The sequence below is a fragment of the Clinocottus analis genome, unplaced genomic scaffold (genome assembly GCF_023055335.1).
Source record: "Clinocottus analis isolate CAN_PGR_092001 unplaced genomic scaffold, fCliAna1.0.p SCAF_11, whole genome shotgun sequence".
Classification (NCBI taxonomy): domain Eukaryota; kingdom Metazoa; phylum Chordata; class Actinopteri; order Perciformes; family Cottidae; genus Clinocottus; species Clinocottus analis.
The window spans coordinates 21,317,544-21,345,249 of NW_027175832.1; the positions used below are offsets into that span (position 1 = coordinate 21,317,544).

At 43.7% G+C, this 27,706-nt stretch overlaps 1 gene segment (V, D, J or C); it reads right to left on the bottom strand.

The window, feature by feature from the left end:
• Positions 1–6,278: 6,278 nt before the first annotated feature.
• On the bottom strand, positions 6,279–8,459 carry LOC137803128 (T cell receptor alpha variable 26-2-like). The segment is given in 2 exon segments: positions 6,279–6,619; positions 8,414–8,459. Coding segments are annotated over 2 exon segments (387 nt in total).
• Between the last annotated feature and the right edge of the window lie 19,247 nt (positions 8,460–27,706).

Sequence of the window (27,706 nt, forward strand, 5' to 3'; positions counted from 1 at the left end):
TTTGTAGGAGTTTGTTCATCTATAACTCCTAAAAACAATTGAAAAAGCAATAAAAAAGCAGAAATTGTCTGATTCCCTGCAGCGCCCCCTAGTGTTTGAATGTAATGAAAATGATAGGGCAAGTTAAAGGATGCCATGTGAACATATGCTACACATTTGGTGATGATAGGCCAAGTGATTTTGAAGTGATGTGGATCGAGTACTCAGCCACGCCCCTTAGAGGTTCATTGGTCCATGTCTTCTGACCACAAAGAGATATCAACAAGCTTTTGGGAACATTTGATGACACTGATCCAATAATGACCCCCAGCGAATATGGAATCAATCGGACAGAGCGTGTAGGAGGAGTTGGCAATCATGGGTTTTTCACTAAATTAAAAATGGCGGAAAATCTGAGTAGGCGGAGCTTATTGCTCTATATTACTTCCTTTGTAGAGCAGACCCAACCGGACATGTGTGCCAAATGTTAAGTCAATCGGTCATTGGGGACGATTGGTATGTCCCAAAAATCACTCTAGGGGGCGCTATGGAGCAATTTCTTTATAACCAAATGCGAAAGTCCTAAAATATCAAATGTTTCATACAAGCTGATATGCATGTAGGATTTGGCAAATTTGAGGGTTATGATAGATCCCAAAAAGGCAATTAAATTGCATAAAAATGAACGTGACAGTTTCAAGAGGGCCTTCGCTGGCCAGATGCTGTCGGTGCTCGGACCCTAAATATCACGATCTATATTGGTATAAATTGTACTGTTGAAGCAGATGTTATCCATCCAATGGACCTGGAACAAAACGCGGTGAGGAAAGATGTTGGCGTGAGAAGTAAAGACAACATTCTGACCCCGAGCTGTTGACCAGGATGCAACTGATGGACCAGTCGGTACCAGTTCACCTGAAAGATGTTAAAAGTTGTTGAATGTGCAAAAAGCATATGAACAGGGTAGACTGAGACATCATTGTCACATTGCTGGAGACATTCAAGTCCACTTGATGGTGCTGTTGTTCAATAAGAGAAGGAGCATTGTGGGTAAATGTTCAGCGAGGAGCTGTCAGGTTTTTGTACAGAGTTGTGGTGTTTCCTGTCACTGTGGGCCTCACAGCACAGTAGTACACAGCAGAGTCTGACACTGCAGCAGAGGAGATCTCCAGATGGATTCGGTCATGATCCACTTCAATCTTCAGTCCAGAGATTGGATTCTTCATTATATTTCCTGTTCCTAAATGGGAGATGAGGAACTCTGGTGGTTTTCCTGGATGTTGTCGATACCAGTAAAAATAATCACTGCCAGTTGCTTGTTTGTAGTATCTGTAGGACAGAGTAACAGGGCTGTCTTCTAGACTGGACTCTTCTTTCTTGACTGGGATGAGTTCTTCACAGCTGACACCTAAAGGAAGAGAGAACGCCAAAGACTCAGTTCATGGATCACATTCAAATAACATTGGACTGTTATATTCAGAATCTTACATACCTGTTAGAAAGCAAAATGACAGTAGGCAAAGTAAATGATACTCTAATGCCCTCATGTTGAATAAAGGTGATGCTGATGGTTTGTGTATTGAACTCTGTTGAATGAAGAAGTTCCTCTCTTCTATAGTTCAGGAACATCTTAGCTCCTCCCTGATTCTCTCCGTCTCCTCTTAGATGTGTCTTCTCTTCTCTCAGTTCCTCTTCCTCCTGGTTAACAGACTGTCGCTTCATGTTGAACCAGATGGAGGTATTTTTCGTTCTGGTGTTTTTGGCTTTATGGCAGGAGTCAGGAATAAGTAGCTCTGATGATGCATTTAAGGGTTTTTTAAAGACCAGAAAACAACTTTATCTGAGTCTTTGATGACAACCAGCTTTATTGTTATAAAATATGTCTTTTAAAATCCCACCATACTTTGTTGTGGTATATCTAGAGCCACACTTTCCTGTTCTGTGGTCCATTGACACCTTACTCTACCCTTTACTCATGACGTCTCTCTCACTGAGCTGCATACCACTGAAATTATTCATATAATGAGAATAGTAGGCAGATTAAAAAGTTACGACGATCCAAAATAACCGCAGCATATAATAATAATGAAAGCAGTAAGTGTAACGGCTGGTGGAAGGATCCAAACACAACAATACATAATGGAGGGCAGAGATTTATTCAGGCAGAACACACGAGGGAAAGTTGTACTTTGTTGTCACTCCTAAATATAAAATGAGAGGACCTATGATTGAACCCTGTGGAACACCACAAGAACTCACTGCCTTTAATGAAGTTGTGATGTTTTGTGAGTGGATTTACACATAACAGTAATTACATTGACACATTGTTGCATATGAGCAGACATTAAATAATACGCTCAAACATGTGAAATGTTTGAATTATGGAAATAGTTTCACATTTAATTTATTATAATTCTACACTACAAAGAATCCAGAAGTATCATCACACACTGCTGAAGGTAGGGGGAGGGCAGCCCCCAGGTGAGCGTCTGGTGGCCTTGTAGGGTCTTGACTCTCCTTTTCCCAGAATAAGAGGCGCTCGGCGGGTGTGGGGATACTCAAGAGACCCCGGCTGAGCGCTGTTTTGAAGCTTTCCCAAGAGTGTTGAGGGTTTCCTCTCTTCAACTGTGTGTCGCTGTGGTCTTACTTGACCCCAACTATCCTGAAATGCAGTTTGACAAGAATCCAGACTGTATCATCACTGCTGATGGTACACAGAGTGAGACTCCTTCTAGTGGATGTTGTGCAGTATTGTGTTGTCTTTGCTCCACAGGTTTTTGTACAGCGTTGTGGTGTTTCCTGTCACTGTGGGCTGCAGAGCACAGTAGTACACAGCAGAGTCTGACAGTTGAAGCTTCTGGATCTTCAGAGGAACTGATGTCTTGTTGATTGAAGCATGAAATCTGTCATTCTGGAACTCTGGAGCTTTATCTAGTGTGTTTGAGAAACATCTCAGCATGTACTTTGGGAAATCATTGACTTCTTGTTTGTACCAGAACAAAGTGGGACTTGCTCTTGTCGTCTCAAAGGAACAGTGGAGTGTAACGGTCTGTCCTTCAGTAGCGATGACATCTCTTGTTGACTGGGTCACTCTGTCTTCTCCTTTACACTCTGAGGAGGAAGAGAACATGCAGAAGAAGAGATGATCAATACATATGGTTGATTAAAGCAGAACTGTCCGTGGGTTAAAGAGTTCTTTAGCCAGCGAGTCACACACAGACATTTAGAATAGTCTGGTTCCACTGACTGCTGTCTGATGTCACATTGAACCATACAAGGAGTTATTTAGAAGGTACTAGATACCAACAGAAAGGAGCTTTTGCTTTTCTGTATGATGAACATTAAAAACATGCACAGCTGGTTTGTGGTGGAAAGTGTTGAGAGAGGAACATGTTGTTCTTTCTGTCTTACCAGAGAACACAGCAGCAAGAATGATCCACAGCCAATGTTCCATCTCTACAAGCAGGTTTGGACCAGCAGCAGAAACTAGCTGGTGTTCAACATGCAGTCTGACAGTTGTTTTCTTCACAGCAGCACTTCTTCTGGACTGAATGCCTCAACACGCTGCACAAGTACTGCACCGCCTCCTTGATAACGTCGCCCTCTAGAGGAGCTAAACGTTCATACAACATGTGGAAGAAAGGCTTCCAGCAGCTTGTCAGTGTCAGCTGGTGTTTTTGTACAGCGTTGTGGTGTTTCCTGTCACTGTGGGCTGCAGAGCACAGTAGTACACAGCAGAGTCTGACACTGCAGCAGAGGAGATCTCCAGATGAAACTCTTTAGATGTTCTGTCATGTGTAAAAGACAACCCTGCTCTTTTCTCTGAATATTCCATGATGAGAAGCTGTGGAGATGAACTGGACTTCTGTCGATACCAGAAGAGGGTTGGTCCAGAGGCTGAATATTTACAAGAGAGAGTCACACTGTGTCCTTCCAAAGCCAGCATTACATCTTTAAATGGTGTCACTGAATCCTCAGAGGATCCTGAAAAGAACAAAGAATCATTTCACCATTTGTGTTTCTATGAACTGACTTTAATGGGAGAACAATTTTGCCCTGAAGAACTGAAACGTTTCATGAATCATGTCCAAGATTTTGTGTTAAAGTTGACTTACCAGTTTGAAACATGAACATCATCAACCAAACTAACAAGAGCTGCATCATCTTCACTTGTTCTGAATGAACAAAGAGAAAACACAGAACGTCTTCAGATCCAACAGGAAACCTCAGCTCCTCCTCTTCCTGTGGTCTGTATCCTGAACTACGGTCTACCTTGCCCCCAACTATCCTGAACTGTTGTCTAACTTCACCCCAACTATCCTGAGCCTTTGTCTTTCTTGACCCAAACTATCCTGTTCTGTTGTCCTACTTGACCCCAACTATCCTGAGCTTTTGTCTTTCTTGACCCCAACTATCCTGTTCTGTGGTCTAACTTGACCCCAACTATCCTGAACTGTTGTCCTACTTGACCCCAACTATCCTGAGCCTTTGTCTTTCTTGACCCAAACTATCCTGTTCTGTTGTCCTACTTGACCCCAACTATCCTGAGCTTTTGTCTTTCTTGACCCCAACTATCCTGTTCTGTGGTCTAACTTGACCCCAACTATCCTGAACTGTTGTCCTACTTGACCCCAACTATCCTGAGTTTTTGTCTTTCTTGACCCAAACTATCCTGAACTGTTGTCCTACTTGACCCAAACTATCCTGAGCCTTTGTCTTTCTTGACCCAAACTATCCTGAACTGTGGTTTAACTTGACCCCAAATATCCTTTTCTGTGGTCTAACTTGACCCCAACTATCCTGAACTGTTGTCCTACTTGACCCCAACTATCCTGAGTTTTTGTCTTTCTTGACCCAAACTATCCTGAACTGTTGTCCTACTTGACCCAAACTATCCTGAGCCTTTGTCTTTCTTGACCCAAACTATCCTGAACTGTGGTTTAACTTGACCCCAAATATCCTTTTCTGTGGTCTAACTTGACCCCAACTATCCTGAGCCTTTGTCTTTCTTGACCCAAACTATCCTGAACTGTTGTCCTACTTGACCCAAACTATCCTGAGCCTTTGTCTTTCTTGACCCAAACTATCCTGAACTGTGGTTTAACTTGACCCCAAATATCCTTTTCTGTGGTCTAACTTGACCCCAACTATCCTGAAATTTTGTCCTACTTGACCCCAACTATATCGAGATTTTGTCTTTCTTGACCCCAACTATCCTGAGCTGTTGTCTTTCTTGACCCCGACTATCCTGTTTTGCGGTCTGACTTGACCCCAACTGTACTGAGCTGTTGTCTAACTTGAAGAATCTAACATGAGGATTCCAGACTGTATCATCACTACTGATGGTACACAGAGTGAGACTCCCTCTAGTGGATGTTGTGCAGTATTGTGTTGTCTTTGCTCCACAGGTTTTTGTACAGAGTTGTGGTGTTTCCTGTCACTGTGGGCCTCAGAGCACAGTAGTACACAGCAGAGTCTGACAGTTGAAGCTTCTGGATCTTCAGAGGAACTGATGTCTTGTTGATTGAAGCATCAAATCTGTCATTCTGGAACTCTGGAGCTTTATCTAGTGTGTTTGAGAAAAATCTCAGCATGTACTTTGGGAAATCATTGACTTGTTGTTTGTACCAGAACAAAGTGGGAAATGTGTCCGTCGTCTCAAAGGAACAGTGGAGTGTAACGGTCTGTCCTTCAGTAGCGATGACATCTCTTGCTGACTGGGTCACTCTGTCTTCTCCTTTACACTCTGAGGAGAATAAGAACATGCAGAAGAAGAGATGATCAATACATATGGTTGATTAAAGCAGAACTGTCCGTGGGTTAAAGAGTTCTTTAGCCAGCGAGTCACACACAGACATTTAGAATAGTCTGGTTCCACTGACTGCTGTCTGATGTCACATTGAACCATACAAGGAGTTATTTAGAAGGTACTAGATACCAACAGAAAGGAGCTTTTGCTTTTCTGTATGATGAACATTAAAAACATGCACAGCTGGTTTGTGGTGGAAAGTGTTGAGAGAGGAACATGTTGTTCTTTCTGTCTTACCAGAGAACAGAGCAGCAAGAATGATCCACAGCCAATGTTCCATCTCTACAAGCAGGTTTGGACCAGCAGCAGAAACTAGCTGGTGTTCAACATGCAGTCTGACAGTTGTTCTCTTCACAGCAGCACTTCTTCTGGACTGAACGCCTCAACACGCTGCACAAGTACTGCACCGCCTCCTTGATAACGTCGCCCTCTAGAGGAGCTAAACGTTCATACAACATGTGGAAGAAAGGCTTCCAGCAGCTTGTCAGTGTCAGCTGGTGTTTTTGTACAGAGTTGTGGTGTTTCCTGTCACTGTGGGCCTCACAGCACAGTAGTACACAGCAGAGTCTGACACTGCAGCAGAGGAGATGTTCATCAGGATTCGGTTTTGATCCACTTCAATCTTCAGTCCAGAGATTGGATTCTTCATTATATTTCCTGTTCCTAAATGGGAGATGAGGAACTCTGGTGGTTTTCCTGGATGTTGTCGATACCAGTAAAACTCATCACTGCCAGTTGCTTGTTTGGAGTATCTGTAGGACAGAGTAACAGGGCTGTCTTCTAGACTGGACTCTTCTTTCTTGACTGGGATGAGTTCTTCACAGCTGACACCTAAAGGAAGAGAGAACGCCAAAGACTCAGTTCATGGATCACATTCAAATAACATTGGACTGTTATATTCAGAATCTTACATACCTGTTAGAAAGCAAAATGACAGTAGGCAAAGTAAATGATACTCTAATGCCCTCATGTTGAATAAAGGTGATGCTGATGGTTTGTGTATTGAACTCTGTTGAATGAAGAAGTTCCTCTCTTCTATAGTTCAGGAACATCTTAGCTCCTCCCTGATTCTCTCCGTCTCCTCTTAGATGTGTCTTCTCTTCTCTCAGTTCCTCTTCCTCCTGGTTAACAGACTGTCGCTTCATGTTGAACCAGATGGAGGTATTTTTCGTTCTGGTGTTTTTGGCTTTATGGCAGGAGTCAGGAATAAGTAGCTCTGATGATGCATTTAAGGGTTTTTTAAAGACCAGAAAACAACTTTATCTGAGTCTGTGATGACAACCAGCTTTATTGTTATAAAATATGTCTTTTAAAATCCCACCATACTTTGTTGTGGTATATCTAGAGCCACACTTTCCTGTTCTGTGGTCCATTGACACCTTACTCTACCCTTTACTCATGACGTCTCTCTCACTGAGCTGCATACCACTGAAATTATTCATATAATGAGAATAGTAGGCAGATTAAAAAGTTACGACGATCCAAAATAACCGCAGCATATAATAATAATGAAAGCAGTAAGTGTAACGGCTGGTGGAAGGATCCAAACACAACAATACATAATGGAGGGCAGAGATTTATTCAGGCAGAACACACGAGGGAAAGTTGTACTTTGTTGTCACTCCTAAATATAAAATGAGAGGACCTATGATTGAACCCTGTGGAACACCACAAGAACTCACTGCCTTTAATGAAGTTGTGATGTTTTGTGAGTGGATTTACACATAACAGTAATTACATTGACACATTGTTGCATATGAGCAGACATTAAATAATTCGCTCAAACATGTGAAATGTTTGAATTATGGAAATAGTTTCACATTTAATTTATTATAATTCTACACTACAAAGAATCCAGAAGTATCATCACACACTGCTGAAGGTAGGGGGAGGGCAGCCCCCAGGTGAGCGTCTGGTGGCCTTGTAGGGTCTTGACTCTCTTTTTCCCAGAATAAGAGGCGCTCGGCGGGTGTGGGGATACTCAAGAGACCCCGGCTGAGCGCTGTTTTGAAGCTTTCCCAAGAGTGTTGAGGGTTTCCTCTCTTCAACTGTGTGTCGCTGTGGTCTTACTTGACCCCAACTATCCTGAAATGCAGTCTGACAAGAATCCAGACTGTATCATCACTGCTGATGGTACACAGAGTGAGACTCCCTCTAGTGGATGTTGTGCAGTATTGTGTTGTCTTTGCTCCACAGGTTTTTGTACAGCGTTGTGGTGTTTCCTGTCACTGTGGGCCTCAGAGCACAGTAGTACACAGCAGAGTCTGACAGTTGAAGGTTCTGGATCTTCAGAGGAACTGATCTTGAGGTGGAATCCAACGTGGATGAAAACCTCTCCTGGTCCTCTGTTTTCCCCGAGCCGAAGGTAAAGCGGCTCAGGATGAATTTGGGGCTGTTGTTTCCATCCTGTTTGTACCAGAAAAGATAAGAATTTGTTGAACTGCTGTTGTATTGACAGCCCATTGTCACTGCCTCTCCTTCAGTCGCTGTCTCGTCTGCTCTTGGCTGCAGCACGCTGTCTGTTTGTGCTCTGCTTCCTGTAAAGCAGAAACAAACATTTCAGTGTGCTGTTACAGAACCATGTCGGTGTCGGATCAATTGCAAGGACGCAAAGTGTGTTCACACCAAGGCTCAGAGCGGCCAGCAGCACTGAGACGAACAGAGGCGCCATGTCTGCAGTGCTGAGTGACTGTGAGCTCCAGCAGCTCTACAGAAGGCAGGGATCTCTCTGGTGAGTCTTCTTCACACTGAGATCTCTCTGGTGAGTCTTCTTCACACTGAGATCTCTCTGGTGAGTCTTCTTCACACTGATCATGAGGGCTAGAAGGAGGAGCCTGATCACAGTGACAGCTCATTTACAGACCGTACTGATGACTCTACTCCCAACATCTTTACTTCCACTCTCTTTCCCACCAGAACCAACGGATGTCATGTTTGCTATCAGAAAGATTGAAAGTGAACTGAGAAGGAACATTTGAACAACGCGTCACTTGTTAGGTGCGTTGCTCGTATATCACTACTCATGACTTCAACATGATTGGGCCTACTGCCACCAGATTTGCAGCATATGTGCACATTATATCCTCTAACATACCCTTTCATTTCCATGCCGTTTAAACACTAGGGGGCGCTATAGTAATTCATAGTCCATACAGGATTATAAATGATCAATAATATCTCCAGATTATGAGCAGTAAGCGTAACATCAACAGAAACCTCAACCAGATACATGTGAGTTTACAGAATTATAGGAGGTTGAGACCTCTGGTCAAGACTCACTCAGTTGTTGAAACATCTGGAACACCAGCACGTAGCTTCCATGATTACTTTAATACCCTCTAGGATCACATATTATCAGCAACACCATGTAGACTAAAGTTGTGCTTTAAACATAATTTGATCTAAAGACGACATGTAAATATAAAATGAGAGGACCTATGATTGAACCCTGTGGAACACCACAAGAACTCACTGCCTTTAATAGTTGTGATGTTTCGTGAGTGGATTTAAATATAACAGTAATTACATTGACACATTGTTGCACATGATCAGACATTAAATAATATGCTCAAACATGTGTAATGTATGAAATATGGAAATAGTTTCACATTTAATATTTTATAATTGTAAAAACAACTGACTTACAGAGTTTAATTTCAGCTCTATTAGATTTCATAGGACTTTAATTGACAATTGATTATGTTGAAGTATTGTTTATAGTTATTCCACTAGTTTTCATCACCACTACAAAGAATCCAGAAGTATCATCACAGAGTGAGACTCCCTCTAGTGGATGTTGTGCAGTATTGTGTTGTCTTTGCTCCACAGGTTTTTGTACAGCGTTGTGGTGTTTCCTGTCACTGTGGGCTGCAGAGCACAGTAGTACACAGCAGAGTCTGTCACTGCAGCAGAAGAGATCTCCAGATGGACACGTTTCTCTTCTTTGTTAATGTGAGCTGAGAAACCAGAAGCAGTTCTATGAATCAATCCTTCCTCTGTGATGTAGAGCAGGAACTCTGGTCTGGACCTCTGGTTCTGTTGGTACCACTGGATACTGTAGACAGCACCCTCATATGTACAGGTCAGGTTGATGCTTCTGCCCTCTGCAACATGCTCTTCACTACTTGCTGGCTTTATGCTGTCCATGGAACCCAGAGCTGCAAAATAAATGTTATTCCTGTTAGTTAGTCCGCAAGAGATTCTCACATCCAGAAACTCAACAGAGCTTCTTGACTTGACTTTACACAGATAAACCTTTAGTCATGATGGATCTGGGTCATGCTGCAGGTTGCTGTGACCTCTGTTCTAACACTCACCTATAAAGTGAAAGAAAGGTAAAAAGAAGTAAAGCATCATGTCTTTGGAGTGGTTGAAGCCAAACAGACAGCAGAAGAGCAAAGTAAAGAGTCTCTCTGCTGCACAGCCCTTCTGCTCAACATCAAGCTCATTGAGATCTTAGTTCCTTAAACACTTCTGCTCTGGAGACAGAAGTGTTCTCATTGGGTGAGTTAAATGTCAGTGGGCGTGGCCAGAGAATCAGCCCTAGCGGCTATTGAACCATCACTGCTGCTCCTTCATGTTGACGCCCTCTAGATTCTCTCTCGTGGATGTTGTGCAAAATTGTGTTGTCTTTGCTCCACAGGTTTTTGTACAGCGTTGTGGTGTTTTAAACATAATTTGATTGAAGATGAAATGTAAATATAAAATGAGAGGACCTATAATTGAACCCTGTGGAACACCACAACAGCTCACTGCATTTAATAGGTGTGATGTTTCGTGAGTGGATTTAAATATAACAGTAATTACATTGACACATTGTTGCATATGATCAGACATTAAATACTATGCTCAAACATGAGAAATGTTTGAATTACTGAAATAGTTTCACATTGAATATATTATAATTGTAAAAACAACTGACCGACAGACTTTAATTTCAGCTCTATTAGATTTCATAGGACTTTAATTGACAATTGATTATGTTGAAGTATTGTTTATAGTTATTCCACTAGTTTTCATCACCACTACAAAGAATCCAGAAGTATCATCACAGAGTGAGACTCCCTCTAGTGGATGTTGTGCAGTATTGTGTTGTCTTTGCTCCACAGGTTTTTGTACAGAGTTGTGGTGTTTCCTGTCACTGTGGGCCTCACAGCACAGTAGTACACAGCAGAGTCTGACACTGCAGCAGAGGAGATCTCCAGATGAAACTCTTTAGATGTTCTGTCATGTGTAAAAGACAACCCTGCTCTTTTCTCTGAATATTCTGTGATGAGAAGCTGTGGAGATGAACTGGACTTCTGTTGATACCAGGAGAGGGTTGGTGCAGAGGCTGAATATTTACAGGAGAGAGTCACACTGTGTCCTCCCAAAGCCAGCATTACATCTTTAAATGGTGTCACTGAATCCTCACAGGATCCTGAAAAGAACAAAGAATCATTTCACCATTTGTGTTTCTATGAACTGACTTTAATGGGAGAACATTTTTGCCCTGAAGAACTGAAACGTTTCATGAATCATGTCCAAGATTTTGTGTTAAAGTTGACTTACCAGTTTGAAACATGAACATCATCAACCAAACTAACAAGAGCTGCATCATCTTCACTTGTTCTGAATGAACAAAGAGAAAACACAGAACGTCTTCAGATCCAACAGGAAACCTCAGCTCCTCCTCTTCCTGTGGTCTGTATCCTGAACTACGGTCTACCTTGCCCCCAACTATCCTGAACTGTTGTCTAACTTCACCCCAACTATCCTGAGCCTTTGTCTTTCTTGACCCCAATTATCCTGTTCTGCTGTTTAACTTGACCCCAAGAATCCTGAACTGCTGTTTAACTTGACCCATACTATCCTGAGCCTTTGTCTTTCTTGACCCAAACTATCCTGTTCTGTGGTCTAACTTCACCCCAACTATCCTGAACTGTTGTCCTACTTGACCCCAACTATCCTGAGCCTTTGTCTAACTTGACCCCAACTATCCTGAGCTTTTGCCTTTCTTGACCCCAACTATCCTGAACTGTTGTCCTACTTGACCCCAACTATCCTCAGCTGTTGTCTAACTTGACCCCAACTATCCTGAGCTTTTATCTTTCTTGACCTCAACTATCCTCAGCTGTTGTCCAACTTGACCCCCACTACCCTGAACTGTGGTCTTATTTGACCCCAAATATACTGTTCTCTAGTCTGACTAAACCACAACTTTCCTAAGCTGTGGTCTTACTTCCCCCCGATTATTCTGTTCTGTTGTCTAACTTGACCCCAACTATCCTGAGCTTTTGTCTTTCTTGACCCCAACTATCCTGAACTGTTGTCTAACTTGAAGAATCTAACATGAGGATTCCAGACTGTATCATCAATACTGAAGGTACACATAGTGAGACTCCCTCTAGTGGATGTTGTGCAGTATTGTGTTGTCTTTGCTCCACAGGTTTTTGTACAGCGTTGTGGTGTTTCCTGTCACTGTGGGCTGCAGAGCACAGTAGTACACAGCAGAGTCTGACAGTTGAAGCTTCTGGATCTTCAGAGAAACTGATGTCTTGTTGATTGAAGCATCAAATCTGTCATTCTGGAACTCTGGTGCTTTATCTACTGAGTTTGAGGTACATTTCAGCATGTACTTTGGGAAATCATTGACTTGTTGTTTGTACCAGAACAAATAGGGAAATGTGTCCGTCGTCTCAAAGGAACAGTGGAGTGTAACGGTCTGTCCTTCAGTAGCGATGACATCTCTTGTTGACTGGGTCACTCTGTCTTCTCCTTTACACTCTGAGGAGGAAGAGAACATGCAGAAGAAGAGATGATCAATACATATGGTTGATTAAAGCAGAACTGTCCGTGGGTTAAAGAGTTCTTTAGCCAGCGAGTCACACACAGACATTTAGAATATTCTGGTTCCACTGACTGCTGTCTGATGTCACATTGAACCATACAAGGAGTTATTTAGAAGGTACTAGACACCAACAGAAAGGAGCTTCTGCTTTTCTGTATGATGAACATTAAAAACATGCACAGCTGGTTTGTGGTGGAAAGTGTTGAGAGAGGAACATGTTGTTCTTTCTGTCTTACCAGAGAACACAGCAGCAAGAATGATCCACAGCCAATGTTCCATCTCTACAAGCAGGTTTGGACCAGCAGCAGAAACTAGCTGGTGTTCAACATGCAGTCTGACAGTTGTTCTCTTCACAGCAGCACTTCTTCTGGACTGAACGCCTCAACACGCTGCACAAGTACTGCACCGCCTCCTTGATAACGTCGCCCTCTAGAGGAGCTAAACGTTCATACAACATGTGGAAGAAAGGCTTCCAGCAGCTTGTCAGTGTCAGCTGGTGTTTTTGTACAGCGTTGTGGTGTTTCCTGTCACTGTGGGCCTCACAGCACAGTAGTACACAGCAGAGTCTGACACTGCAGCAGAGGAGATGTTCATCAGGATTCGGTTTTGATCCACTTCAATCTTCAGTCCAGAGATTGGATTCTTCATTATATTTCCTGTTCCTAAATGGGAGATGAGGAACTCTGGTGGTTTTCCTGGATGTTGTCGGTACCAGTAAAACTCATCACTGCCAGTTGCTTGTTTGGAGTATCTGTAGGACAGAGTAACAGGGCTGTCTTCTAGACTGGACTCTTCTTTCTTGACTGGGATGAGTTCTTCACAGCTGACACCTAAAGGAAGAGAGAACGCCAAAGACTCAGTTCATGGATCACATTCAAATAACATTGGACTGTTATATTCAGAATCTTACATACCTGTTAGAAAGCAAAATGACAGTAGGCAAAGTAAATGATACTCTAATGCCCTCATGTTGAATAAAGGTGATGCTGATGGTTTGTGTATTGAACTCTGTTGAATGAAGAAGTTCCTCTCTTCTATAGTTCAGGAACATCTTAGCTCCTCCCTGATTCTCTCCGTCTCCTCTTAGATGTGTCTTCTCTTCTCTCAGTTCCTCTTCCTCCTGGTTCATGTGGTTGATGGGTTTCTGCGCCCCAATGAACCTGGAGCTGTGTGGTCATGAGCAATAGCTCCTGGCTGAGTCTCCCAAAGTTCATTTTTCTTAGCCGATGGTCCAAGAGCGATTCACTGACCCTTCATGAATTGTCTAGACTTGTCGCTCCTCTCCCAGTAAAAGGGTACGGGGATCCCTTCTGGATCCAGACCTGGGGACCACTTACCAGGATAGGCATTGGGGTCCGGTGCAATGTGAGCTGGGCAGCAGGCGAGGACCCCGGCCCTCCAACCACTGTCATCACAGACCAGCTCCAGAGACATGGAGTGTCTCTGGAGCTGGTAGGGAACTCTGGGTAGGGAACTGGAGCTTGTGCGGGAGATGGGGCGCTAGCAACTAGATATAGTTGGGCTCACCTCCATGCAAAGCACTGGTTCAGGAACCAAACCCCTGGAGAGGGTCTTGACTCTCTTTTTCCCAGAATAAGAGGCGCTCGGCGGGTGTGGGGATACTCAAGAGACCCCGGCTGAGCGCTGTTTTGAAGCTTTCCCAAGAGTGTTGAGGGTTTCCTCTCTTCAACTGTGTGTCGCTGTGGTCTTACTTGACCACAACTATCCTGAAATGCAGTTTGACAAGAATCCAGACTGTATCATCACTGCTGATGGTACACAGAGTGAGACTCCCTCTAGTGGATGTTGTGCAGTATTGTGTTGTCTTTGCTCCACAGGTTTTTGTACAGCGTTGTGGTGTTTCCTGTCACTGTGGGCTGCAGAGCACAGTAGTACACAGCAGAGTCTGACACTGCAGCAGAGGAGATCTCCAGATGAAACTCTTTAGATGTTCTGTCATGTGTAAAAGACAACCCTGCTCTTTTCTCTGAATATTCTGTGATGAGAAAATGTGGAGATGAACTGGACTTCTGTTGATACCAGGAGAGGGTTGGTCCAGAGGCTGAATATTTACAGGAGAGAGTCACACTGTGTCCTCCCAAAGCCAGCATTACATCTTTAAATGGTGTCACTGAATCCTCAGAGGATCCTGAAAAGAACAAAGAATCATTTCACCATTTGTGTTTCTATGAACTGACTTTAATGGGAGAACAATTTTGCCCTGAAGAACTGAAACGTTTCATGAATCATGTCCAAGATTTTGTGTTAAAGTCGACTTACCAGTTTGAAACATGAACATCATCAACCAAACTAACAAGAGCTGCATCATCTTCACTTGTTCTGAATAAACAAAGAGAAAACACAGAACGTCTTCAGATCCAACAGGAAACCTCAGCTCCTCCTCTTCCTGTGGTCTGTATCCTGAACTACGGTCTACCTTGCCCCCAACTATCCTGAACTGTTGTTTAACTTGACCCCAACTATCCTGAATTGCTGTTTAACTTGACCCCAACTATCTTGAACTGTTGTCCTACTTGACCCCAACTATCCTGAGCCTTTGTCTGACTTGACCCCAATTATCCTGAACTGTTGTCCTACTTGACCCCAACTATCCTGAGCTTTTGTCTAACTTGACCCCAACTATTCTGAACTGTTGTCTAACTTGAACCCAACTATCCTTAGCTTTTGTCTTTCTTGACCCCAACTATCCTGTTCTGCGGTCTAACTTGACCCCAACTATCCTGAGATTTTTTCCTACTTGACCGCAACAATTTTGAGATTTTGTCTTTCTTGACCCCAACTATCCTGAGCTGTTGTCTAACTTGACCCCAACTATCCTGAACTATTGTCTAACTTGACCCCAACTATCCTGAACTGTTGCCTAACTTGACCCCAACTATCCTGAGCTGTTGTCTAACTTGACCCCAACTATCCTGAACTATTGTCTAACTTGACCCCAACTATCCTGAACTGTTGCCTAACTTGACCCCAACTATCCTGAACTGTTGCCTAACTTGACCCCAACTATGCTGAGCTGTTGTCTAACTTGAGCCCACCTATCCTGAGTTTTGTCTAACTTCACCCCAACTATCCTGAGCTTTTGTCTTTCTTGACCCCAACTATCCTGAGCTTTTGTCTAACTTGACCCCAACTATTCTGAACTGTTGTCTAACTTGAACCCAACTATCCTTAGCTTTTGTCTTTCTTGACCCCAACTATCCTGTTCTGCGGTCTAACTTGACCCCAACTATCCTGAGATTTTTTCCTACTTGACCGCAACAATTTTGAGATTTTGTCTTTCTTGACCCCAACTATCCTGAGCTGTTGTCTAACTTGACCCCAACTATCCTGAACTATTGTCTAACTTGACCTCAACTATCCTGAACTGTTGCCTAACTTGACCCCAACTATCCTGAGCTGTTGTCTAACTTGACCCCAACTATCCTGAACTATTGTCTAACTTGACCCCAACTATCCTGAACTGTTGCCTAACTTGACCCCAACTATCCTGAACTGTTGCCTAACTTGACCCCAACTATGCTGAGCTGTTGTCTAACTTGAGCCCACCTATCCTGAGTTTTGTCTAACTTCACCCCAACTATCCTGAGCTTTTGTCTTTCTTGACCCCAACTATCCTGAACTGTTGTCTAACTTGAAGAATCTAACATGAGGATTCCAGACTGTATCATCAATACTGATGGTACACAGAGTGAGACTCCCTCTAGTGGATGTTGTGCAGTATTGTGTTGTCTTTGCTCCACAGGTTTTTGTACAGAGTTGTGGTGTTTCCTGTCACTGTGGGCCTCAGAGCACAGTAGTACACAGCAGAGTCTGACAGTTGAAGCTTCTGGATCTTCAGAGGAACTGATGTCTTGTTGATTGAAGCATGAAATCTGTCATTCTGGAACTCTGGAGCTTTATCTAGTGTGTTTGATAAAAATCTCAGCATGTACTTTGGGAAATCATTGACTTCTTGTTTGTACCAAAACAAATAGGGAAATTGGTCGGTCGTCTCAAAGGAACAGTGGAGTGTAACGGTCTGTCCTTCAGTAGCGATGACATCTCTTGTTGACTGGGTCACTCTGTCTTCTCCTTTACACTCTGAGGAGAAAGAGAACATGCAGAAGAAGAGATGATCAATACATATGGTTGATTAAAGCAGAACTGTCCGTGGGTTAAAGAGTTCTTTAGCCAGCGAGTCACACACAGACATTTAGAATAGTCTGGTTCCACTGACTGCTGTCTGATGTCACATTGAACCATACAAGGAGTTATTTCGAAGGTACTAGATACCAACAGAAAGGAGCTTTTGCTTTTCTGTATGATGAACATTAAAAACATGCACAGCTGGTTTGTGGTGGAAAGTGTTGAGAGAGGAACATGTTGTTCTTTCTGTCTTACCAGAGAACAGAGCAGCAAGAATGATCCACAGCCAATGTTCCATCTCTACAAGCAGGTTTGGACCAGCAGCAGAAACTAGCTGGTGTTCAACATGCAGTCTGACAGTTGTTCTCTTCACAGCAGCACTTCTTCTGGACTGAACGCCTCAACACGCTGCACAAGTACTGCACCGCCTCCTTGATAACGTCGCCCTCTAGAGGAGCTAAACGTTCATACAACATGTGGAAGAAAGGCTTCCAGCAGCTTGTCAGTGTCAGCTGGTGTTTTTGTACAGCGTTGTGGTGTTTCCTGTCACTGTGGGCCTCACAGCACAGTAGTACACAGCAGAGTCTGACACTGCAGCAGAGGAGATCTCCAGATGAACTTGATTTCTCTCCTTGTTCAGTTTAGCAGTCAGTCGAGGGTTTGAAGGTTTTGCTTCCACCACTGAAGGCTTTGTTGTATCAGTGATCAGGAGAAGGAACCGAGGAGCTGATCCAGGATCCTGTCGATACCACTGGAGGTTATTGGCTTGAACTGAATAGTTACAGGATAGAGTGACATTAAAGCCCTGTGATGACGACACTTTAGCACTGCTGGCAGTAATATCTTTTTCCACGGTGTTACCTAGAAAAGAAGACAAGTTATATTTAGAGTTCTGGTCCAAAGTGACAGAGTCTTCATTTGACCTCCATCACTCTATGAGAATGTTTTAGTGAACACATGATGCAGTCAACAAGTTATTAATCACTTATTGTTGATGAAGTGATGACATCTAGATTTGTGTCTGTGAAATGTTAAATTCTGAAGGTATCTTTCAGGTTTTATGGTCAAAAGCATACGTACCTATGAGAGTTGAAAAGAACAGAACTGCAGCAAGTTTTTCCATGTTTACAGAGTTGGAATGTTGTAACTGAGGTTCAGGATGAACACGTTTGGTGAGTTGTGTTTTGGCGGATGTTCACAGCTGGAATCAAACAGTTCTGTCATGAAGCACCTCTGCAGTCAGTAGGAGGAGACTGGAGTCACAGTACTGTCATTTCTGTAGTTCTTCATGACAACTGAGACTCAGGAGTGAAGAGAATCCAGAAGTACCATCACACAATACTGATGGTACACAGAGTGAGACTCCCTCTAGTGGATGTTGTGCAGTATTGTGTTGTCTTTGCTCCACAGGTTTTTGTACAACGTTGTGGTGTTTCCTGTTACTGTGGGCCTCACAGCACAGTAGTACACAGCAGAGTCTGACACTGCAGCAGAGGAGATCTCCAGATGAAACTCTTTAGATGTTCTGTCATGTGTAAAAGACAACCCTGCTCTTTTCTCTGAATATTCCATGATGAGAAGCTGTGGAGATGAACTGGACTTCTGTTGATACCAGAAGAGGGTTTGTCCAGAGGCTGAATATTTACAAGAGAGAGTCACACTGTGTCCTTCCAAAGCCAGCATTACATCTTTAAATGGTGTCACTGAATCCTCAGAGTATCCTGAAAAGAACAAAGAATCATTTCACCATTTGTGTTTCTATGAACTGACTTTAATGGGAGAACAATTTTGCCCTGAAGAACTGAAACGTTTCATGAATCATGTCCAAGATTTTGTGTTAAAGTTGACTTACCAGTTTGAAACATGAACATCATCAACCAAACTAACAAGAGCTGCATCATCTTCACTTGTTCTGAATGAACAAAGAGAAAACACAGAACGTCTTCAGATCCAACAGGAAACCTCAGCTCCTCCTCTTCCTGTGGTCTGTATCCTGAACTACGGTCTACCTTGCCCCCAACTATCCTGAACTGTTGTCTAACTTCACCCCAACTATCCTGAGCCTTTGTCTTTCTTGACCCCAATTATCCTGTTCTGTGGTCTAACTTGACCCCAACTATCCTGAACTGTTGTCCTACTTGACCCCAACTATCCTAAGCTTTTGTCTTTCTTGACCCAAACTATCCTGAACTGTGGTTTAACTTGACCCCAAATATCCTTTTCTGTGGTCTAACTTGACCCCAACTATCCTGAGCCTTTGTCTTTCTTGACCCAAACTATCCTGTTCTGTTGTCCTACTTGACCCCAACTATCCTGAGCTGTTGTCTAACTTGACCCCAACTATTCTGAACTGTTGTCTAACTTGACCCCAAATATCCTTTTCTGTGGTCTAACTTGACCCCAACTATCCTGAGCTTTTGTCGTTCTTGACCCCATCTATCCTGTTCTGCGGTCTAACTTGACCCCAACTATCCTGAAATTTTGTCCTACTTGACCCCAACTATATCGAGATTTTGTTTTTCTTGACCCCAACTATCCTCAGCTGTTGTCTAACTTAACCCAAACTATCCTGAGCTGTTGTCTAACTTGACCCAACTATCCTGAGCTGTTGCCTAACTTGACCCTAACTATCCTGAGCTGTTGCCTAACTTGACCCCAACTATCCTGAGCTGTTGTCTAACTTGAGCCCACCTATCCTGAGTTTTGTCTAACTTCACCCCAACTATCCTGAGCTTTTGTCTTTCTTGACCCCAACTATCCTAAGCTGTTGTCTAACTTGAAGAATCTAACATGAGGATTCCAGACTGTATCATCACTACTGGAGGTACACAGAGTGAGACTCCCTCTAGTGGATGTTGTGCAGTATTGTGTTGTCTTTGCTCCACAGGTTTTTGTACAGAGTTGTGGTGTTTCCTGTCACTGTGGGCCTCAGAGCACAGTAGTACACAGCAGAGTCTGACAGTTGAAGCTTCTGGATCTTCAGAGGAACTGATGTCTTGTTGATTGAAGCATCAAATCTGTCATTCTGGAACTCTGGTGCTTTATCTACTGAGTTTGAGGTACATTTCAGCATGTACTTTGGGAAATCATTGACTTGTTGTTTGTACCAAAACAAATAGGGAAATGTGTTCGTCGTCTCAAAGGAACAGTGGAGTGTAACGGTCTGTCCTTCAGTAGCGATGACATCTCTTGTTGACTGGGTCACTCTGTCTTCTCCTTTACACTCTGAGGAGAATAAGAACATGCAGAAGAAGAGATGATCAATACATATGGTTGATTAAAGCAGAACTGTCCGTGGGTTAAAGAGTTCTTTAGCCAGAGAGTCACACACAGACATTTAGAATATTCTGGTTCCACTGACTGCTGTCTGATGTCACATTGAACCATACAAGGAGTTATTTAGAAGGTACTAGATACCAACAGAAAGGAGCTTTTGCTTTTCTGTATGATGAACATTAAAAACATGCATAGCTGGTTTGTGGTGGAAAGTGTTGAGAGAGGAACATGTTGTTCTTTCTGTCTTACCAGAGAACACAGCAGCAAGAATGATCCACAGCCAATGTTCCATCTCTACAAGCAGGTTTGGACCAGCAGCAGAAACTAGCTGGTGTTCAACATGCAGTCTGACAGTTGTTCTCTTCACAGCAGCACTTCTTCTGGACTGAACGCCTCAACACGCTGCACAAGTACTGCACCGCCTCCTTGATAACGTCGCCCTCTAGAGGAGCTAAACGTTCATACAACATGTGGAAGAAAGTCTTCCAGCAGCTTGTCAGTGTCAGCTGGTGTTTTTGTACAGCGTTGTGGTGTTTCCTGTCACTGTGGGCCTCACAGCACAGTAGTACACAGCAGAGTCTGACACTGCAGCAGAGGAGATCTCCAGATGAAACTCTTTAGATGTTCTGTCATGTGTAAAAGACAACCCTGCTCTTTTCTCTGAATATTCTGTGATGAGAAGCTGTGGAGATGAACTGGACTTCTGTTGATACCAGTAGAGGGTTGGTCCAGAGGCTGAATATTTGCAGGAGAGGGTCACACTGTGTCCTCCCAAAGCCAGCATTACATCTTTAAATGGTGTCACTGAGTCCTCAAAGGATCCTGAAAGGAACAAAGAATCATTTCACCATTTGTGTTTCTATGAACTGACTTTAATGGGAGAACATTTTTGCCCTGAAGAACTGAAACGTTTCATGAATCATGTCCAAGATTTTGTGTTAAAGTTGACTTACCAGTTTGAAACATGAACATCATCAACCAAACTAACAAGAGCTGCATCATCTTCACTTGTTCTGAATGAACAAAGAGAAAACACAGAACGTCTTCAGATCCAACAGGAAACCTCAGCTCCTCCTCTTCCTGTGGTCTGTATCCTGAACTACGGTCTACCTTGCCCCCAACTATCCTGAACTGTTGTCTAACTTCACCCCAACTGTCCTGAACTGTTGTCGTACTTGACCCCAACTATCCTCAGCTTTTGTCTTTCTTGACCGCAACTATCCTGAACTGTTGTCTAACTTGACCCCAACTATCCTGAGCCTTTGTCTTTCTTGCCCCCAACTATCCTGAACTGTTGTCCTACTTGAACCCAAATATCCTGAGCTTTTGTCTTTCTTGACCCCAACTATCCTGACTTGTGGTCTAACTTGACCCCAACTATCCTGAACTGTAATTCTACTTGACCCCAAATATCCTGAGCTGTTGTCTAACTTGACCCCAACTATCCTGAACTGTCGTCCTACTTGACCCCAACTATCCTGAACTGTGGTCTAAGTTCACCCCAACTATTCTGAGCCTTTGTCTTTCTTGACCCCAACTATCCTGAACTGCGGTCTAACTTTACCCCAACTATCCTGAGCTTTTGTCTTTCTTGACCCCAACTATCCTGAGTTTTTGTCTTTCTTGACCCCAACTATCCTGAGCTTTTGTCTATCTTGACCCCAACTATCCTGAACTGCGGTCTAACTTGACCCCAACTATCCTGAGCTTTTGTCTTTCTTGACCCCAACTATCCTGAGTTTTTGTCTTTCTTGACCCCAACTATCCTGAGCTATTGTCTAACTTGACCCCAAGTATCCTGAACTGTTGCCTAACTTGACCCCAACTATCCTGAGCTGTCGTGTAACTTGACCCCAACTATCCTGAGCTTTTGTCTTTCTTGACCCCAACTATCCTGAGTTTTTGTCTTTCTTGACCCCAACTATCCTGAGCTTTTGTCTATCTTGACCCCAACTATCCTGAGCTATTGTCTAACTTGACCCCAACTACCCTGAACTGTTGCCTAACTTGACCCCAACTATCCTGAGCTGTTGTCTAACTTCACCCCAACTATCCTGAGCCTTTGTCTTTCTTGACCCCAACAATCCTGATCTGTTGTCTAACTTCATATCAACTATCCTGAACTGCGGTTTAACTTGACCCCAACTATCCCAAACTGCGGTCTAACTTGACCCCAACTATCCTGAGCCTTTGTCCTACTTGACCCCAACTATCCTGAACTGTTGTCCTACTTGACCCCAACTATCCTCAGCTTTTGTCTAACTTGACCCATACTATCCTGAGCCTTTGTCTTTCTTGACCCCAACTATCCTGAACTGTGGTTTAACTTGACCCCAACTATCCTGAGCTTTTGTCTTTCTTGACCCCAACTATCCTGAACTGTTGTCCTACTTGACCCCAACTATCCTGAGCTGTTGTCTAACTTCACTCTAACTATCATAAGCTGTGGTCTAACTTGACCCCAACTATCCTCAGCTGTTGTCTAACTTGACCCCAACTATCCTCAGCTGTTGTCTAACTTGACCCCAACTATCCTGAGCTTTTGTCTAACTTGACCCCAACTATCCTGAACTGTAATTCTACTTGACCCCAAATATCCTGAGCTGTTGTCTAACTTGACCCCAACTATCCTGAACTGTCGTCCTACTTGACCCCAACTATCCTGAACTGTGGTCTAAGTTCACCCCAACTATTCTGAGCCTTTGTCTTTCTTGACCCCAACTATCCTGAACTGCGGTCTAACTTGACCCCAACTATCCTGAGCTTTTGTCTTTCTTGACCCCAACTATCCTGAGTTTTTGTCTTTCTTGACCCCAACTATCTTGAGCTTTTGTCTATCTTGACCCCAACTATCCTGAACTGCGGTCTAACTTGACCCCAACTATCCTGAGCTTTTGTCTTTCTTGACCCCAACTATCCTGAGTTTTTGTCTTTCTTGACCCCAACTATCCTGAGCTATTGTCTAACTTGACCCCAACTATCCTGAACTGTTGCCTAACTTGACCCCAACTATCCTGAGCTGTCGTGTAACTTGACCCCAACTATCCTGAGCTTTTGTCTTTCTTGACCCCAACTATCCTGAGTTTTTGTCTTTCTTGACCCCAACTATCCTGAGCTTTTGTCTATCTTGACCCCAACTATCCTGAGCTATTGTCTAACTTGACCCCAACTACCCTGAACTGTTGCCTAACTTGACCCCAACTATCCTGAGCTGTTGTCTAACTTCACCCCAACTATCCTGAGCCTTTGTCTTTCTTGACCACAACAATCCTGATCTGTTGTCTAACCTTATATCAACTATCCTGAACTGCGGTTTAACTTGACCCCAACTATCCCAAACTGCGGTCTAACTTGACCCCAACTATCCTGAGCCTTTGTCCTACTTGACCCCAACTATCCTGAACTGTTGTCCTACTTGACCCCAACTATCCTCAGCTTTTGTCTAACTTGACCCATACTATCCTGAGCCTTTGTCTTTCTTGACCCCAACTATCCTGAACTGTGGTTTAACTTGACCCCAACTATCCTGAGCTTTTGTCTTTCTTGACCCCAACTATCCTGAACTGTTGTCCTACTTGACCCCAACTATCCTGAGCTGTTGTCTAACTTCACTCTAACTATCATAAGCTGTGGTCTAACTTGACCCCAACTATCCTCAGCTGTTGTCTAACTTGACCCCAACTATCCTCAGCTGTTATCTAACTTGACCCCAACTATCCTGAGCTTTTGTCTTTCTTGACCCCAACTATCCTGAACTGTTGTCTAACTTGACCCCAACTATCCTGAGCTGTTATCTTTCTTGACCCCAACTATCCTCAGCTGCAGTCCAACTTGACCCCCACTACACTGAACTGTGGTCTTATTTGACCCCAAATATACTGCTCTCTAGTCTGACTAAACCACAACTTTCCTAAGCTGTGGTCTTACTTCCCCCCGATTATTCTGTTCTGTTGTCTAACTTGACCCCAACTATCCTAAGCTGTTGTCTAACTTGAAGAATCTAACATGAGGATTCCAGACTGTATCATCAATACTGAAGGTACACATAGTGAGACTCCCTCTAGTGGATGTTGTGCAGTATTGTGTTGTCTTTGCTCAACAGGTTTTTGTACAGAGTTGTGGTGTTTCCTGTCACTGTGGGCTGCAGAGCACAGTAGTACACAGCAGAGTCTGACAGTTGAAGCTTCTGGATCTTCAGAGGAACTGATGTCTTGTTGATTGAAGCATCAAATCTGTCATTCTGGAACTCTGGAGCTTTATGTACTGTGTTTGATAAACATTTCAGCATGTACTTTGGGAAATCATTGACTTGTTGTTTGTACCAGAACAAAGTGGGAAATGTGTCCGTCGTCTCAAAGGAACAGTGGAGTGTAACGGTCTGTCCTTCAGTAGCGATGACATCTCTTGTTGACTGGGTCACTCTGTCTTCTCCTTTACACTCTGAGGAGGAAGAGAACATGCAGAAGAAGAGATGATCAATACATATGGTTGATTAAAGCAGAACTGTCCGTGGGTTAAAGAGTTCTTTAGCCAGCGAGTCACACACAGACATTTAGAATATTCTGGTTCCACTGACTGCTGTCTGATGTCACATTGAACCATACAAGGAGTTATTTAGAAGGTACTAGATACCAACAGAAAGGAGCTTTTGCTTTTCTGTATGATGAACATTAAAAACATGCACAGCTGGTTTGTGGTGGAAAGTGTTGAGAGAGGAACATGTTGTTCTTTCTGTCTTACCAGAGAACAGAGCAGCAAGAATGATCCACAGCCAATGTTCCATCTCTACAAGCAGGTTTGGACCAGCAGCAGAAACTAGCTGGTGTTCAACATGCAGTCTGACAGTTGTTCTCTTCACAGCAGCACTTCTTCTGGACTGAACGCCTCAACACGCTGCACAAGTACTGCACCGCCTCCTTGATAACGTCGCCCTCTAGAGGAGCTAAACGTTCATACAACATGTGGAAGAAAGGCTTCCAGCAGCTTGTCAGTGTCAGCTGGTGTTTTTGTACAGCGTTGTGGTGTTTCCTGTCACTGTGGGCCTCACAGCACAGTAGTACACAGCAGAGTCTGACACTGCAGCAGAGGAGATCTCCAGATGAACTTGATTTCTCTCCTTGTTCAGTTTAGCAGTCAGTCGAGGGTTTGAAGGTTTTGCTTCCACCACTGAAGGCTTTGTTGTATCAGTGATCAGGAGAAGGAACCGAGGAGCTGATCCAGGATCCTGTCGATACCACTGGAGGTTCTCAGCTTGAACTGAATAGTCACAGGACAGAGTGACATTAAAGCCCTGTGATGACGACACTTTAGCACTGCTGGCAGTAATATCTTTTTCCACGGTGTTACCTAGAAAAGAAGACAAGTTATATTTAGAGTTCTGGTCCAAAGTGACAGAGTCTTCATTTGACCTCCATCACTCTATGAGAATGTTTTAGTGAACACATGATGCAGTCAACAAGTTATTAATCACTTATTGTTGATGAAGTGATGACATCTAGATTTGTGTCTGTGAAATGTTAAATTCTGAAGTCATCTTTTAGGTTTTATGGTCAAAAGCATACGTACCTATGAGAGTTGAAAAGAACAGAACTGCAGCAAGTTTTTCCATGTTTACAGAGTTGGAATGTTGTAACTGAGGTTCAGGATGAACACGTTTGGTGAGTTGTGTTTTGGCGGATGTTCACAGCTGGAATCAAACAGTTCTGTCATGAAGCACCTCTGCAGTCAGTAGGAGGAGACTGGAGTCACAGTACTGTCATTTCTGTAGTTCTTCATGACAACTGAGACTCAGGAGTGAAGAGAATCCAGAAGTACCATCACACAATACTGATGGTACACAGAGTGAGACTCCCTCTAGTGGATGTTGTGCAGTATTGTGTTGTCTTTGCGCCACAGGTTTTTGTACATCATTGTGGTGTTTCCTGTCACTGTGGGCCTCACAGCACAGTAGTACACAGCAGAGTCTGTCACTGCAGCAGAGGAGATGTTCATCAGGATTTGGTTTTTATCCACTTTAATCTTCAGTCCAGTGATTGGACTAATCAATAATCCTCCTGTTCCTAAATGCGAGATAAGGAACTCTGGTGGTTTTCCTGGATGTTGTCGATACCAGAAGAAATAGTCACTGCCAGTTGCTTGTTTGGAGTATCTGTAGGACAGAGTAACAGGGCTGTCTTCTAGACTGGACTCTTCTATCTTGACTGGGATGAGTTCTTCACAGCTGACACCTAAAGGAAGAGAGAACGCCAAAGACAAAGTAAATGATAGTAAATGATACTCTAATGCCCTCATGTTGAATAAAGGTGATACTGATGGTTTGTGTATTGAACTCTGTTGAATGAAGAAGTTCCTCTCTTCTATAGTTCAGGAACATCTTAGCTCCTCCCTGATTCTCTCCGTCTCCTCTTAGATGTGTCTTCTCTTCTCTCAGTTCCTCTTCCTCCTGGTTCATGTGGTTGATGGGTTTCTGCGCCCCAATGAACCTGGAGCTGTGTGGTCATGAGCAATAGCTCCTGGCTGAGTCTCCCAAGGTTCATTGGTCTCAGCGGAGGGTCCAGGAGCGATTCACTAACCCTTCATGAATTATCTAGACTTGTCGCTCCTCTCCCAGTAAAAGGGTACGGGGATCCCTTCTGGATCCAGACCTGGGGGACCACTTACCAGGATAGGCATTGGGGTCCGGTGCAATGTGAGCTGGGCAGCAGGCGAGGACCCCGGCCCTCCAACCACTGTCATCACAGACCAGCTCCAGAGACATGGAGTGTCTCTGGAGCTGGTAGGGAACTCTGGGTAGGGAACTGGAGCTTTTGCGGGAGATGGGGCGCTAGCAACTAGATATAGTTGGGCTCACCTCCATGCAAAGCACTGGTTCAGGAACCAAACCCCTGGAGAGGGTCTTGACTCTCCTTTTCCCAGAATAAGAGGCGCTCGGCGGGTGTGGGGATACTCAAGAGACCCCGGCTGAGCGCTGTTTTGAAGCTTTCCCAAGAGTGTTGAGGGTTTCCTCTCTTCAACTGTGTGTCGCTGTGGTCTTACTTGACCACAACTATCCTGAAATGCAGTTTGACAAGAATCCAGACTGTATCATCACTGCTGATGGTACATAGAGTGAGACTCCCTCTAGTGGATGTTGTGCAGTATTGTGTTGTCTTTGCTCCACAGGGTTATGAGGGTTTCCTCTCTTCAACTGTGTGTCGCTGACAGGAAGTCTCTGGCTATTGTTTGTGTCTATGCACCGAACAGCATGTCAGACTACTCCGCGTTCTTCCAGTCTATCGGTGGCGTTCTGGAAAGGACGCTGACTTGGAGACTTCAACTCTCATGTGGGCAACAATAAAGAAACCTAGAGGTCCGTCATTTGGAGGAATGGATGGTCACCTGTGGACCCCAGTGGTCCTTCCTTGTTGGACTTGTGTGCTGTCTTGGATTGTCTGTAACAAACAACATGTTGGAACATAGAGCGGTCCATGAGGGTACATGGTAACAGAACCTCCTCAGCCAAAGTTCTATGATGACTTTGTGGTCTTTTCATCAGATCTGAGCCACTATGTCTTGTTAGCCTGTCTCAAACTGTTTTCAGCAGAGGAGAATTACGGACCTAGACTGGAGAAATTGTCGAGTGTTAAAAGAAGCACTTTGAGCAACTCCTGAACCCGACCAACACACCC